This window comes from Euprymna scolopes, chromosome 8 (genome assembly GCF_053919585.1).
Source record: "Euprymna scolopes isolate OS-2025 chromosome 8, ASM5391958v1, whole genome shotgun sequence".
In the NCBI taxonomy this organism is placed as follows: Eukaryota; Metazoa; Mollusca; class Cephalopoda; order Sepiida; family Sepiolidae; genus Euprymna; species Euprymna scolopes.
Window position 1 is genome coordinate 162,961,370 of NC_136489.1, and position 17,656 is coordinate 162,979,025.

General features: G+C 31.4%; 1 protein-coding gene across 1 annotated transcript in view; it reads right to left on the reverse strand.

The window, feature by feature from the left end:
- LOC145284000 (uncharacterized) overlaps nt 1-17,656 on the reverse strand; it is a 97,430-nt gene that overhangs the window by 11,516 nt on the left and 68,258 nt on the right. Inside the window, exons 6-7 of the mRNA XM_080133093.1 lie at nt 14,076-14,171; nt 9,457-9,523 (exon numbers count right to left, since the gene is read on the reverse strand). Coding sequence (XP_079989219.1) covers nt 9,457-9,523; nt 14,076-14,171 — 163 coding nt within the window. The remainder of the gene's footprint in view (nt 1-9,456; nt 9,524-14,075; nt 14,172-17,656) is intronic.

The window sequence follows — 17,656 nt, forward strand, 5'->3', positions numbered from 1 at the left end:
TTCCACAATACATTTTTCATATTGTCTATAATATAGTAAGTTTCCACAATACATTTTTCATATTGTCCATAATATAGTAAGTATCTACAATACATTTTTCATATTGTCTATAATATAGTAAGTTTCTACAATACATTTTTCATATTATCTATAATATAGTAAGTTTCTACAATACATTTTTCATATTGTCTATAATATAGTAAGTTTCTACAATACATTTTTCATATTATCTATAATATAGTAAGTTTCTACAATACATTTTTCATATTGGTTATAATATAGTAAGTTTCTACAATACATTTTTCATATTGGCTATAATATAGTAAGTTTCTACAATACATTTTTCATATTGTCTATAATATAGTAAGCTTCCACAATACATATTTCATATTGGCTATAATATAGTATGTTTCTACAGTACATTTTTCATATTATCTATAATATAGTAAGTTTCTACAATACATTTTTCATATTGGCTATAATATAGTAAGTTTCTACAATACATTTTTCATATTGTCTATAATATAGTAAGTTTCTACAATACATTTTTCATATTGGCAATAATATAGTAAGTATCTACAATACATTTTTCATATTGTCTATAATATATTAAGTATCCACAATACATTTTTCATATTGTCTATAATATAGTAAGTATCTACAATACATATTTCATATTGTCTATAATATAGTAAGTATCTACAATATATTTTTCATATTGTCTATAATATAGTAAGTATTCACAATACATTTTTCATATTGTCTATAATATAGTAAGTATCCACAATACATTTTTCATATTGTCTATAATATAGTAAGTATCCACAATACATTTTTCATATTGTCTATAATATAGTAAGTATCCACAATACATTTTTCATATTGTCTATAATATAGTAAGTTTCTACAATACATTTTTCATATTGTCTATAATATAGTAAGTTTCTACAATACATTTTTCATATTGTCTATAATATAGTAAGTATCCACAATACATTTTTCATATTGTCTATAATATAGTAAGTATCCACAATACATTTTTCATATTGTCTATAATATAGTAAGTATCCACAATACATTTTTCATATTGTCTATAATATAGTAAGTATCCACAATACATTTTTCATATTGTCTATAATATAGTAAGTTTCTACAATACATTTTTCATATTGTCTATAATATAGTAAGTATCCACAATACATTTTTCATATTGGCTACAATATAGAATATAGTAAGCATCTACAATACATTTTTCATATTGTCTACAATATAGTAAGTATATACAATACATTTTTCATATTGTCTATAATATAGTAAGTATCCACAATACATTTTTCATATTGTCTATAATATAGTAAGTTTCTACAATACATTTTTCATATTGTCTATAATATAGTAAGTATCCACAATACATTTTTCATATTGGCTACAATATAGAATATAGTAAGCATCTACAATACATTTTTCATATTGTCTACAATATAGTAAGTATATACAATACATTTTTCATATTGTCTATAATATAGTAAGTATCCACAATACATTTTTCATATTGTCTATAATATAGTAAGTTTCTACAATACATTTTTCATATTGTCTATAATATAGTAAGTATCCACAATACATTTTTCATATTGGCTACAATATAGAATATAGTAAGCATCTACAATACATTTTTCATATTGTCTACAATATAGTAAGTATATACAATACATTTTTCATATTGTCTATAATATAGTAAGTATCCACAATACATTTTTCATATTGTCTATAATATAGTAAGTTTCTACAATACATTTTTCATATTGTCTATAATATAGTAAGTATCCACAATACATTTTTCATATTGTCTATAATATAGTAAGTATCCACAATACATTTTTCATATTGGCTATAATATAGTAAGCATCTACAATACATTTTTCATATTGTCTACAATATAGTAAGTTTCTACAATACATTTTTCATATTGGCTATAATATAGTAAGTATCTACAATACATTTTTCATATTGGCTATAATATAGTAAGTTTCTACAATACATTTTTCATATTGTCTATAATATAGTAAGTTTCTACAATACATTTTTCATATTGGCTATAATATAGTAAGTATCTACAATACATTTTTCATATTGTCTATAATATAGTAAGTTTCCACAATACATTTTTTTTATATTATCTATAATATAGTAAGTTTCCACAATACATTTTTCATATTGTCTACAATATAGTAAGTATCTACAATACATTTTTCATATTGTCTATAATATAGTAAGTTTCTACAATACATTTTTCATATTGGCTATAATATAGTAAGTATCTACAATACATTTTTCATATTGTCTATAATATAGTAAGTTTCCACAATACATTTTTTTTATATTATCTATAATATAGTAAGTTTCCACAATACATTTTTCATATTGTCTACAATATAGTAAGTATCTACAATACATATTTCATATTGTCTATAATATAGTAAGTATCTACAATACATATTTCATATTGTCTATAATATAGTAAGTATCTACAATACATTTTTCATATTGGCTATAATATAGTAAGTTTCTACAATACATTTTTTTTATATTATCTATAATATAGTAAGTTTCCACAATACATTTTTCATATTGTCTATAATATATTAAGTATCTACAATACATTTTTCATATTGTCTATAATATAGTAAGTATTCACAATACATTTTTCATATTGTCTACAATATATTAAGTATCTACAATACATTTTTCATATTGTCTATAATATAGTAAGTTTCTACAATACATTTTTCATATTGTCTATAATATAGTAAGTATCTACAATACATTTTTCATATTGTCTATAATATAGTAAGTATCCACAATACATTTTTCATATTGTCTATAATATAGTAAGTATCCACAATACATTTTTCATATTGTCTATAATATAGTAAGTTTCCACAATACATTTTTTTTATATTATCTATAATATAGTAAGTTTCCACAATACATTTTTCATATTGTCTATAATATATTAAGTATCTACAATACATTTTTCATATTGTCTATAATATAGTAAGTTTCCACAATACATTTTTTTTATATTATCTATAATATAGTAAGTTTCCACAATACATTTTTCATATTGTCTATAATATATTAAGTATCTACAATACATTTTTCATATTGTCTATAATATAGTAAGTATTCACAATACATTTTTCATATTGTCTACAATATATTAAGTATTCACAATACATTTTTCATATTGTCTATAATATAGTAAGTTTCTACAATACATTTTTCATATTGTCTATAATATAGTAAGTATCCACAATACATTTTTCATATTGTCTATAATATAGTAAGTTTCCACAATACATTTTTCATATTGTCTATAATATAGTAAGTATCTACAATACATATTTCATATTGGCTATAATATAGTAAGTATCTACAATACATTTTTCATATTGGCTATAATATAGTAAGCATCTACAATACATTTTTCATATTGTCTACAATATAGTAAGTTTCTACAATGCATTTTTCATATTGGCTACAATATAGAATATAGTAAGCATCTACAATACATTTTTCATATTATCTATAATATAGTAAGCATCTACAATACATTTTTCATATTATCTATAATATAGTAAGTTTCTACAATAGACTTTTCAAATTAAGATTAAGAAATATAAAATATAAGTAAAACAAGAACATTCTTCATCTCCAACACTTGTATAGAACAACTAACCATCGGAATATCTTATGATTTTTCATCTGAATACAGGAACATAACTCAGTCCTGATACTGTATTTTTCTGACTGACAATGTAAAGATAAGCCAAAGTCTTATTTCGGTTTTATTTTTTCATATTGTATGAAGTATTTAACACGTTTGTGCCATGGAAACGTTCTTAACTCAAGAGCTGAGATCTGGGAAAATCTTTGTAATCCATTTTCGGCCAGAAATCTGGCTGCTAAAGGGTCAAAGTTCAACAATTTGACCTTTGAGAACTCTACCAAACTCTTCCGTCAATTGTGGGTATAAACATTTGAAATTTTAGATATAGGTTCTTTGGACATGGATCTAACTTAATAACTTGATTTAACCCCAAAACAATAAATGTTAAGGGGTTATAATAGGGGGCAAAGTTTAAAAAAATTGACCGCTGCGGTCTCTACCAAATTACTGAGACAATTTCTGGTCTAAACATTTGAAATTTTACATAAAGGGTATTCAGAGATGGGCAAGCTTTTTAATTGTTTTAGGTCGAAAATTTGAGTTACCAATATATAAATGTATGTATGTATGTATGTATGTATGTTTGCATGTCTGCCTAAAACTTTTGACAGAGGCGATGGATTTTTACAAGATTAGTATCGTTTTGAAGTTTGACCTTTCATACGACAAATACCGAAAAATTGGCTAAAAACATTAATATCTTCATCTTCAACTGGGCACTTTTCTACAGGGGGGGATCGCTTTTTTCGCCGATATTTTCGAAAGTGATCCTCTCCTTTTTATTGTTTAGCCTATATTTAAACCTACGTAACTTCCGGTTTGGCAGTGATCGTAACAGCAAAGACGTCATATTTTTTTCCCATTCTTTTTCTCCATCACGGTACGGGTTCGAACCTGTCTTCCTACTACCACTTTTTTTTTTTTTTTTTTTGCTCAACACACACCTCCAAACACCCGAGCAACGCCGGGCTGAAATGCTAGTAACCATATAAAGATCAGAGTGATGCCCAAATACTCTCAACCCTGTTGTGATTTTATACTTAACAAAAACAAAACAAAAAAGCAAAATAAAAACTTTTGGGCAACGACGGGGTCGGTGAATCTAGCATTTCAATAAACGAGTTAAAATCTCTGTTTGTGGTGAACTAGGAATGTTTTCGTTTTTCACTTTTGATCGTCTTGTACAAATAAGTGATGATCAATTTTAAGCTTTATAGTTGACTTTCTTTAAATTTATTTTGTAAATTCATTTACTATAAAAGTGATAATGTTCTTGAATGTGAAAAAGAAATATCTTGTTTTCATTAATCCTTATTTTTTGTTTGTTTTTCTATTCAACTTATTGCTTCAGTCAAATTATTTTTAGTGTTACGAAGCATAGATTGACATTTTTTTTTTTTTACACTGTGATCACCACTTATCAAGGCCCGGAAGCCACTCAGGGATAAGGGTTATTGCAAGTACATTACGTTAGTGTGGAGATTTGATGAAGTGTTTACTTAAGGGGGCGGTTAATTAGGAATTTGTTAACATTGGACTTGAAGACATGATTGGAAAAAAAAAAAAGAAATGATTGGAAAAAAAAAAAAAAAAATCTAAAAGGAAATTCAGAAACGTTGACCATTTTTTTTCTTTTTTACTGTTAATTCAGTAATGGTTTATTTTTTTTTATTTTGTCACCAGATTTTTTCTATAACGATTTAGGAGCATAGATAAAAAATCAGAAAGAACCAAAAATGTATTTTCTGTTAAAATTATAAATTATAATGAAACTGAACTGAAACCAAATTAGTTGATCCCAAAATCTCAATGTGAAAGGTGTAATCATACTCCAAAAATATTGGATGTTCAAAGATCAAACATTCTTAAGAGATTTTTTTCTTTGTTTTTTTTTTTTCTTTTTAAATAATCATATAATAAAAACGGCATAATCACGTTGACACACCAAAGTTAAGCAACGTTGAACCAGGTCAGTACTAAATGGGTGACCATTTAGGAATTCCAGGCGCTGTATGTGCTCTCCGCTTATCTCAACATTGTTTCCAGTCATCCTGGACTTCTCCTTGCCACTGGACTCAAGCAGTGCCGATTTCAGAAGAGATATGGTTGGAGATTGCGCAACCTTTGTGACACAATTTCACGTGCAGCTACCATTCCAGAGGGTATCCGTTGTCTTTCAAGACTGAATGGAGGCTTTCCATAATAATAGCCCATTAATATTATTCCTAGGTTTATCATCATTAAGGCTGTGACAACAGTATTCTCTTCATTCTTTTGACTCGGGTATATATCCGACACAGTTATAGTCGACACTATACCGACCCGTTGATGTTTCTGTCGTCTATGTGCCTATCATTTGATATCGGTTATTCCCCCGGGAGCTGGTTTTGCCGTTCTCAGGAAGTTTCTCAACCATGTAACTAGTTGGATGATACGTGAATATCCATAGTTCATTAAGATAAAATTAAAGGCACTGAAACTATCAAATGCTTTTAACAACGACAAAAATTTTATATGTGAGCCAGGTATAGATTGAGTTAATTTTAAAGTAAGAGCATCAAAGAAATTTATTTATTTATTTTTACAAAGGAGTCACCACTTATCAAGCCCTCTTCTTGTGTCTTCTTTGTATCACTACAGCAAACAAAGGCATTTTTCTAAAAATATAATTCTTTTATTTAACACTGGAGGAGCATATTTAGATCAGTTATTGTAAACTCGCGTTGGTCGATATCATCTGAAAAAGCGATGTCTCACTCAAATAATATGTGAGATTTATAAAAAAAACGTCAATTATTACGTATATAAATAACCGTTTATATCAAGGGAGGGTCGGGGAAAATTGTTCCATTTTAAACGACTTCGACAAATACGCATGCGCGTCAAACATTCTTTCTTGAATTGGTTTAAATAATTAAAAAAAACGAGGTTATTTCACTGACAGCGTCGTGGGGCAGTGGGTAACGAGGTTGCGTCATAAGCTTTTAGTTATGTTCGATCCCACGTAACGATAATCAGATTTTTTATTTTAAACAGGGTTTGTTTGTTTTTTTAATGTGATTTTTTTCCTTTTAAAACAAAAACTGAATTGTTTAAAATTGAATTATTTTCACTTTAGACCGAGTTCGTTTAAACTGGTTTTTTATGTACTTCTTTTTCTCACTGATCATATTTTCATGTTTTTTTTTGTGTTGTTTTTATTTCATACCTCTCTCCACTCACGCTGGCACACTGCGTCTATTTTTTTTTTTCTGGGGGGTTGCTCAAGATCTTTACTACTACACCCGGGCAATCCTGGGTACCCTTGCTAGTCTTCTATATATATCAAAGACAAAATGTGTGTATGTCTCCAAAAAACTTTTGACATGCGGTGAACACTGACAAAATTGGTATCGTTAGAAAGATCACTCTCTCGGACAACAAATATCAAAAAATTGGACACAAAGATTAATTCATTTTTCTTATTTCGAGGCTTACGTAATGTGATTTTTTTTTTTCCTTTAAAAAAAAAAACTGAATTATTTTCAAGTTTGCTTAAGCTGGTTTTCACGTACCTCTTTCCCCCCCCCACACATCTCTCCATCCGGGCTACGTCTAATTTGCCTTTTTCTGAAGATTACCCAATATCTTTACTACATCACCTCTCGACACCTGGGCAACGCCGGGTGCCCCCACTAGTCATATAAAAGGGAAAATGTGTGTGTGCCTGTGTGTGTCTGCCAAAAACTTTTGACAGACCCATGAAACAATGACAAAATTGGTATTGTTAGAAAGATCGGTCTCTCTGATAAAAAATATCTAAAAATTAGCCAAAAAGATTAATTCTGTGCTGGTCAACCGCGCCGTTTATTGCAAGGAGAGGTAATTTTTTTGCGTCAACATTTTTGCAAGTAATATACCTACCAATCTCAACGTATGTTTATAAAACGTTATTTTGAAGGCATGTGACGTCATAAGTCGCTGTGGCCGTGACAGCTAGTGAGTTAGCTTTTTTCACCTTCTTTTTCCTCTTTCACGTTAGAGGTTCGAGCCTGCTGCCTACTGCAGCTATTTTTTTTTTTTTGCTGTTTTAAGGGCACTCGCTGATATTTTGATTGAAACATTTTGGGGGGGAGGGGGGTTGGTTAATATCCTTAGTATACCATCTTTCTCTACCTAGGCAACGCCACATACTCCTGCTATTTTGATTGAAACAAAAGTTGTTTTGATTTATTTGGAGGAGTAGCAATCTCAATGTATGTTTAAAAAACGTTGTTTCTTCATGACGTCATAAGTTGTTGTGGCTACGACAACTAGTGTGTTAACTTTTTACACCTCCTTTTCTTTCGCGTTTCAGATTCGAGCCTACCTACTGCGGCTAATTGTTTTCGCGCTCACATGGGTACGCGCTGCTATTTTGATTGAAACAAAAGTTCATTTATTTTTGTTTTTTTCTGGGGATTACTCAATATCTTTAGTATACCACCTCTCTTCACTCGGGCAACGCCGGTTACCCCCCATTAGTCTATTATATAAAGGAAAGATGTCTGTGTGTGCGTGTGTCTACTAAAAACTTTAGTCTGCCACATCTGAACAGATTGAAACTGGTACCATCTGAAAGATCAATCCCTCGGATGCATAATATGTGAAAATTAGAAAAAAGATCAATTCTGTGGTGGTTAACTGGACCACTTTTTGGAAGGAGGGTCTGTTTTTGCAGCACGTTTTTCACAAGTCACGCATGTGTAATTCACTAAATTTATGTTTAAAAGCCTTATTTTGTAGTATCATGACGTCATAAGCAGTCGTGACCGTAATGGCAAGCACGTTTGCCAGTAACTTTTTCTCTTCTTTTCCTCTTTCGTGTTTAAGGTTTGAAATCAGCTGCCGCGCTTCATTTTTTTTTTCGGTTACACAGGCACTCGTTGCTATTTTGATTAAAAGAAAAGGTGTTTGGATTTATTTATTTACCTTTTAACAAGAAGTGCTCAATATCCAGAGAATAGCTTTTCTTCATATCCCTTTAGGTTGGCACGTACTTCTTTTTTGGGGCGATTCCATTCTTTTATTTTTGAAATTGTTGTGGGAGTATCTATGAAAGTACTTAATATCCTTAGTAGAGCATCCACGCTAGTCTATTATATAAAGGGCCAACGTGTATGTGTGTGTGCTCGTATGTCTGCTAAAAACGTTTGTCTCTCGAACAAAAAATATTGAAGAATTGGGGGGGGAATCATGCATAATTTCGTGTAGAAATATCGTTTTGTTTGAAGTGAGAGTCAGATAAAAACCTGACTTTCAACACGATTTGCAAACCGCGCATGCGCAAATAGTCAATGCGTTCTTTTGTTTTAAATAGCTTAATTTGCGACGTTATAACATCTGGGTAATCGTGAGAACATCGATAAAAGCGTTCGGTTACTAACTTTAGTTATGAGAGTTTGCACCTGTCATGTGTCACTTATTTTCTGTTTTCTCTTTCTTTTTTTCTTTGCTTACAAAATTTTAGTTTCTGGCTCATCACATTCGAGTCCCATGTTTTTACCCCCCCCCCCACTGTCACAATTTTTTTTTGCTTCTTAGCCCCAAGCACGATTTTTTTTTTATCAGCCGAGGAGCACCCCCGCCCTTGTTGTCAGAATTTTTTTTTAACGACCGGGCACTGTCCCTCCACACGCTAGTTTCAAATATAAGCCTCAAAACGTCACACCGTACAAAAATATCGCATATTGTAAATTTCTTACCAGGTTTTTGGATTTCTTCCACGACGTCGATAATTGGATTCAGCACTGGATTATCTTCTTCTGTCACCTGATGAGAAGATTTAAGTTGAATTGGTGTTAATTCCGTATTTATGATTTTTCTGGATTTTTTTTATTTTTTTATTTTTTTTACCTCAAACAAGGCATATTGCCATTTGGAAGGTAAGGGGTTAGTATTTGGGATCACATCTAAAAGGTGGCTGTGGGTAGTTGAGTAGCGAAATTTTTGTTCAGATTACATTTAAATTTCTGTAGGTTAGTACTGTTGTGATATTTTTGACTCGTAATGGGGGGGGGTGTTTATTTATTTTCGTTAAAAAATACAAAAAGTAAAAATTGAAAGAAAAATTTGGTACAAGGCCAAAAATGGGGGGAGGGGAGGGGACGGTCTTCACGGACTAAAGCTAACTAATCTAACCTAGCTAGTTCCTACTTTTACTCTACTTTCACCACAATACCGCATTCATACCATACATCCATCAGCATATACATCCTTCATCAATCACCATAAAAATGGGGGGGGTATTGTTCCCCAGAGTTGGGATATTCTATTTATAAACGCTGCTGCTAGGAACTGACAAATCAAATTAATTCACGTTCTGCTACCAACCAATCAGAAACTAAAATTGCTCCATAAAGATTAAACCTTTCTAGCAACCGTTATTTTCATGGCAAGTGCTCGACTGAGCTTCAATCTATGGCCCCCCCTCTCCAAACTTTCACAAGAAACACTTGTCTAGCTGAAACCACTATCAATAATTCCCCCCACTCTTTATCTGTGCCTAAACCTAAACGTAGATTCCATGAACAAAGCTTCTTTCTTAGAAGTGCACACCTGTGGAACTGTGTTCCGTTTTCCTGCTTTCTAGCAGACTACAATCTGATTGTCTTCAAGTCCAACGTAAACAAGTTCTTGATGAGCCGTTCCACTTAAGTTAACAAATTTACTGAATTTCCATTACTGACGATCACTATATTGTCCAATTGACTACTGTACACTCTTAACCCTTATCCTCGAGTGATCTGTGAGCCTTGATAAGTGGTGGTTCCTATGTAAAAAAAAACAAAAAAAACCTTGCACATATTTTTTTCGTGTCAACACGAGGAGGATCTTTTGTTCTTTGGCTACAAAGTGATAAAGTCCGGAACCTGTACGGAACAGCTGTCCACTGAGAATTCTTCATCTCCAACACTTGTATAGAGCAACTAACCATCGGAAAGTCTTCTGAAACTAAAAATGGCGTACAACTCAAGAAATGCAGCCAGTGAAGTAAGAATTAGGACGGGAATTCCAAAGTTTAGTAGTTCAAGGGAAGAACCTGTTAGAATACCACAGTGACGTAGCTAGAGTAAACGTCACCCGAGGTGATCTGCTTAAATATCACCCCACTGACATTGTCACCTTTCCTTTGCTGTCACCCCGACCGCCCCCTTAGATATATATATATATATATACACACACACACACACACACACACACACACACACACACACACACACACACACACACACACACACACATATATATAACTACTTAATCTTTTTTCCAATTATCTTTCACAGTTAAAAGAAATGAGTGTCATCAAATGATATCAAATACTACAAAAAATACAAGTTTTACAGTTTTCAATAAACATCGGCAAAAATATTCTTCAGTTACTAATTAAAAAAAAAAAATGTCTAATATTTTAGAATAAAAAGGAACAAACCGAGTTACGTGTTCATCAACGTTTCGTCTTTATTTCAAGACATCCTCTAGATGAATGAGATTCATCTATTATCTCATTCGTCCAGAGGAAGTCTCGAAATAAAGACGAAACGTTGATGAACAGTTAACTCTGTTCCTTTTTATTTCTCTATTTTGTCGGAATACTATTTCCATTATTTTCATCTCTCTCTCTCACACACACACACACATATGATTATCCACTGATAGTGTTTCGCTGTATTACGGCTATCCAGTGTGGCTAAATATAATAATGTTTCAGGCTGAAATTGAAACCCAGTTAATTTTTAGACAGTTCAAACTTTTATCATTATACGATTACAACGAACGAGCAAGGAATATAAATCTTTCTGTTTATATAATCAATATCAGCAACCGAAGAGTACTCTATTTCCTTTTATGAATAGCTTTACATAATAAATTTTAGTGTGTGTGTATGATGAGAATAATGGAAATAGTATTCCGACAAAATAGAGAAATAAAAAGGAACAGAGTTAAGTGTTCATCAACGTTTCGTCTTTATTTCGAGACTTCCTACTAATAAATGAATCTCATTCATCTAGAGGATGTCTTGAAATAAAGACGAAACGTTGATGAACACATATAAGAAAAAAGCAACTTATGCGCGATCACTTGGGTTGTGACAACAGAACATTCTTTTTATTATTTTGACTCTCGGTTATATATCCCGCACAGTTAGACACACTCAATCAACCGAGAACCACATCCATCAATATATAAAAAAAAAAGATATTAACAGATACACACTCAAGAGTTAAAACAATGAAAAGCATATGCTGTTGTCCCAGCTCTAGTGATGATCTGATATTTCTTCTTATATCAAAGAAACGTCTGGTTGTGTTTCAGACAAACCTCTCATTCCAAAACAATGAATAGTTGAAATGATCTTTTCGTGTTGCGACTGAAATCACAACACATGATGAATTACGAGTGAGGGAGAAGACCAGTCTTAATTCTCCATTTCTCTTTTTTTTTTTTTTTTTTTTTATCTTTCTCTCTTGTTTTGAACTTGGGTTTAATAAATAAAACTTCTAGTGAGAAAAATCTCTTGAGATTTTTTATTAAACGTTTACTTAGTCGAAACCTATAATGTCAGCGAGTCTTTAATTAAAACTCGTTTGGATCATGTTTAATGTTGGCTGGCCGACTCTGCAGATGAACTTAATCTTTGCCTTTCTGCATATTTGCTCTTTAAATCTCTGTAAATAGAGACAGTGTGTTGCAAAATCAATGGTACGTCTACATTTGTACATGTCAACTGCTACCTTTACGTACAAAATCACTGTGTATAATATATATATATATATATATATATATATATATATATATATATATATATATATATACTTCCGAATAATGTAATGCAATAAATCTACTGGTATTGAAATCCAGACTCTCACTTCGGAATTTACCATAAAATTTGGATATGAAATTCAATATCCTTTTCATTTTGAACCAATATATAATTTCCCTTACTCTATGATTTAAACACTTAAAAACTTTTAATTATGATTTTCTATGTTTATTGTATTTAGCAAATTAGGTATAAACCATTTATGATATTTGCTAATATTTTCTCCTCTGAGGAAATGGTAGACATAGAAAACCTATAGGTTAAGGAAATATACTTATTGAAATTAATTCTTTGTCTTGCATATAATAAAATTCTAGATTTGAAATTTAATCATTTCACGACATAAAATTTAAATGACTAAATTATAATATATATATATATATATATATATATATATATATATATATATATATATATATATATATATATATATATATACTAGCATTTCAGCCCGGCGTTGCCCGGGTGTTTGGAGGTGTATGTTGAGCAAAAAAAAAAAAAAAAACAGCGGTCAATTCTTTTAACTTTGACCTCTATTATGACCCCTTAACATGTATTTTTTTGGCTCAAATAAAGTTAAGTTAGATCCATGTTCAAGGAACCTATATCTAAAATTTCAAGTGTTTAGACCCAAAATTGTCGGAGGAGTTTGGTAGAGTTCTCAAAAGTTAAATCGTTGAACTTTGACCCCTTAACAGCCAAATTTCTGGCCGAAAACTGATTACAAAGATTTTCCCAAATCTCAGTACCCTGTATATCAAATTTCAAGTCTGTAGACTTAAAATTGACAGTTATTGCGTAGGGAAATGTACACAGACACACACAGATAGACACGTTCACTTTTATAGATATAATAGGTATATATATATTCGAACAATTAGAGAAGTTAAAGCACAGATGAATTAATATTGTCTTATAATATATTGTTTAAAGGAAATATTTTTATATTAGACAATCCTAGCAAAAAACAGTTCAATACACAAGATAGAACAAAATAAAAGTTGTAGATTTTATGTTTAAATCTTGTGAAGTAAAAATATAGAACTTTTAAACAAAACAGTTATTGTTTGAAACCAGGAATACAAGAAATTTAAAGTTATTTCCTTAATCCATGGATTTTCAATGCATGGCACTTATCTTCAGAGAAAATGTTTGTAGCAAATGTTTGTATTGGTTATGACACAAATTATATCAAGAGACTGTTTTCAAAATTTATGCCAGCAAAGCAAATCAAGTTAGAAACTATGTACAACACCTGGATTCACAGCAATATGAAAGATGTTAAGATTTTGAGGCACAAAATCTTTTGCCAAAATGAATGGCTCCATCACGAAATAAAACGAGCTGTCATAGAACCAACAAGCAACACATGAAAACGATAATTCATCTCCTTTTAGAATGTTTGATTATATTCTTGAGAAAGACGAAGGTGGAGTGTAATGTTGATGAAATAACGATACCATTTTTTTTTTTTTTTTTAATGTTAAAATGTCGACTCACCTTGAACATGACTCCCAGCACAGCAAGCCCAAATTCTTTCGTCATTGCTTCATGGAGGCTTGTATATTTCGAATGGTCAAAGTTCACGATGTGTAGCTGAAAGAAAGGAATTCAAAGAAACCAATGAAGATTCATACATTTTAGTTTTAAGCACTTGTACAGTTTAATCAACACATTAAAAAATGAAAATATCGAAAAAAAAAAAGTTTCTATTGTACGCATCCGTTATGAAATAACGTTCTCAAAAAACAAAAAAAAAAAAATCGCTTAATTTTAGCAAGTATTTATTTATTTATTTTTTAATTTATTTATTTATTTTTCATTTATTTATTTTTTATTTATTTATTTTTTATTTATTTATTTTTTATTTATTTATTTTTTTTATTTTTTTTATTTATTTATTTTTTTTTTTTTACAGCGAAAAAAAAACAATTTTTTATGATACCGAGCAAAAGGTTCGATTTTTAGGAAAAAAAAAAAAAAAGCTAGCATTAAAGATGGGGAAGGAATGTCGGCGCTTTAAATTGAGTTATCTCCTCGTGGTGTGTTCAAAAAATTCAAAGATGGCTGCCCTCAGCGTGGTGTCGTAAAAACGTGTTTTCCGCTGTTAAAAAAAAAAAAAAAAAAAAAAAAAAAACTACTCAATCAAAAGTGAATTTTTTTTTTTTCGGAGATCTTCAGTCCAAAACGGATACGTACAATATAACCTTTTTTTGATATTTTCATTTTTTAATGTGTTCATTAAACTGTACAAGTACCGAATTTTATAATGAAATTTTTTTTTAGATATGGATTGGTTATTCATGTTATTTGGATTCATCGGACTACTGTTCTCATCTTGAGTATGATTTTCACAACGTTTTGGTCGATGTAACCTCCGACCTTCTTCAGGTGTATCTTGTCGAACCCGGAAATGTTTCTGGCTTGCAAGGACCTATGGCGCAGTGGTTAGATTACTAGGAAAACTCAATTGTAAAAGTGACCTTCTCCTGGAGGTTGAAGGTTCAATTCTGAACGTTTCGATGTAACCTTCGACCTTCTTCAGGTGTATCTTGCCGACCTCTGGAATTTGAACAGAATTTCGAACCACATCGTTAGCCACGGAATGAGGGCATGCTATCCCGCTCCCCCGTGAAATAAATAAAGGGTTCCATTCGAAATTCCAAATTCCGAGTTCAACAGAAACATTCCCGAGTTTGACAGATACACCTGAAGAAGGTCGGAGGCTACATCGACCGAAACATTGTGAAAACCACACCCAATATGAGAACAATAGTCCGAAGAATAAAGCGTCTTTTATTCTTGATCAAAACTTTTTACTTGTTTCATTCTTGTTTGTTATAATGGGACCCGCCTCCTAAATGTCCCATGAAAATCCTTAATATAATTTATAATTCTTTTTACAATCCAACCATATTTGGTATAAATTCCTGCCTGTACTTGTCTTGTCCGCCAAATTTCAGTTATAATGGCCAACAGTTTTTCTTTTGTGTCTGTTCAATGATAAATATAAGCTGAAACGTGGTGGACAAGGCAAGCATAGATTTAAATTTATTGGTACTAGACATAGTTGGATTGCAGAAAGGATTATGTATTTTATTAACGATTCAACGTTTATCTTTGAAAAAAAAAGTGTATTTCATAAAGTTTGTAATCTATATATATATATAAAAGCGAAAATGTATGTATGTATGTGTGTTCGCTTTTTCTGTATGTCAACAAAAGGCTTTTTTCAGAGAAGCGGTCGCTCGCTTCACAACTTTTTAAAACTTTTTATATCACATATAAATCGTAATATCTCACAGTTAACAACGAAGCTCGCCTGTCTATTTAATTTGCTCGATTTCGGGAAGATAAATATTTAATATTTGTCGCTCGCCGCATGTGGGTTATTTTTTTTTTTTTTTTTTTTTACACAGTGATCACCACTAATCAAGGCCCGGAAGCCACTCAGGGATAAGGGTTATTGCAAATACATTACGTTAGTGTGGAGATTTGATGAAGTGTTTACTTAAGGGGGCGGTTCATTAGGAATTTGTTAACGTTGGACTTGAAGACATCCAAGTTGTATTCCGGTGGGAAGCAGGCAGACGGAACAGAGTTCCACAGGCGTGCAGTTCTAAGAAAGAAGCTTTGGTTTTTTTTCCCTATAACATCTTGAGAGGGGAAAAAAGCGTTCAGCAGTAAATGAATACTGTTCCGCAGTCAAACTTGACCTCATTAACTCATTAAAACGGGCACCTGCTAAATCCAAGTAATTAAATGAATTCAAACGTGTTTCCGTTAGCATCTCGCGGTGGGGCAATGGTTAACGTCGCACGTTTTTTTTTTTTTTTTCACACTTTAATTTAAAACTTTGCCTCAACGGTTCGGGTTCGATCCTCATACTTACTTTTTTAACCCCCTCCCCCACACACCTCCAAACACCCGGTCAACGCCGGGTACCCCTCGCTAGTCTATAATATAAATCTCACCAGTTTGTTTCAATGTATGTATGTTTGTATGTCTGCCTAACACTTTCGACAGAGTCGACGGATTTTCACGAGATCAGTATCATTTTGAAGCTTGACCCTTCAGATGATAAATATCGAAAAATTGGCTAAAAGCATTACTTCTTTCACCCTCAATTGGGCACTTTTCTACAAGGAGGGGTCGCTTTTTTCGCCGATATTTTCGAAAGTCATCGCCTCTTCTCGATTGACTAGCCTTAATTTAAACCTTCGCCACTTCTGGTTTTGCGATGGACGTAACAGCAAAGACGTCACGTATTTATGTTTTTTTTTCACGTTCTTTTCCTCCTTCGTGATAAAGGGTCGAGCCTGCCTGCCGACTACCACTTTTTTTTTTTTTTTTTTTGCCCAACACACACCTCCAAGCATCCAGGCAACGCCGGGCACCCAGGGGCTAGTCTATATATAAAAAGTGAACATTGTGTATCGTTTCACTTCAGTCATTTTGAGATTTTTAAGTTTAGATGAATGAAGTACATTTCACCCATAAAATTATAAATCACTTTATCTTGACGATTACTTATGGCAAGACACGTTTGGCCATAACAAAGCATTGATCGAATTTCGATTTAAACAATGGATTCTGACTGTACGATCTATAAAGCATAACAAATACTTTTGTTTTGTTTTGTTTATTTGATTCTGCTTGCAAATCTGTAACTTTACTTCCGTGTTCAATTGGATGTTTCAGATGAAAAAACAAATAATACGTCACATTATTTTCTCTCTCTTTCTTGCAAATAAAAGGTTTCTTTGGAAAGAGGAAGGACTTGAATGAATTTAAACATCGATAAATGTTATTTAATGTTAAGTAATTTTATACATTTTTGCAATCTAATAAAAGGCTAAAGAGTGATTTTTTTTTTGCGTTTTTTAATGATAATTTTCGGTAAAGACATGTTTGATGGATAGAAGAGGACAATTTGAGAAACGTGGTGTAGACTGGTACATCACTGTGTAAAATATGTTCTTCGTCTTATTGCATGGTTATGTGAGGGAAATTTTTGCCAACATTTTTTAAATATTTTTTCTATTGTTTTGGATATTTTTCTATCCTTAACGTTTCGGATA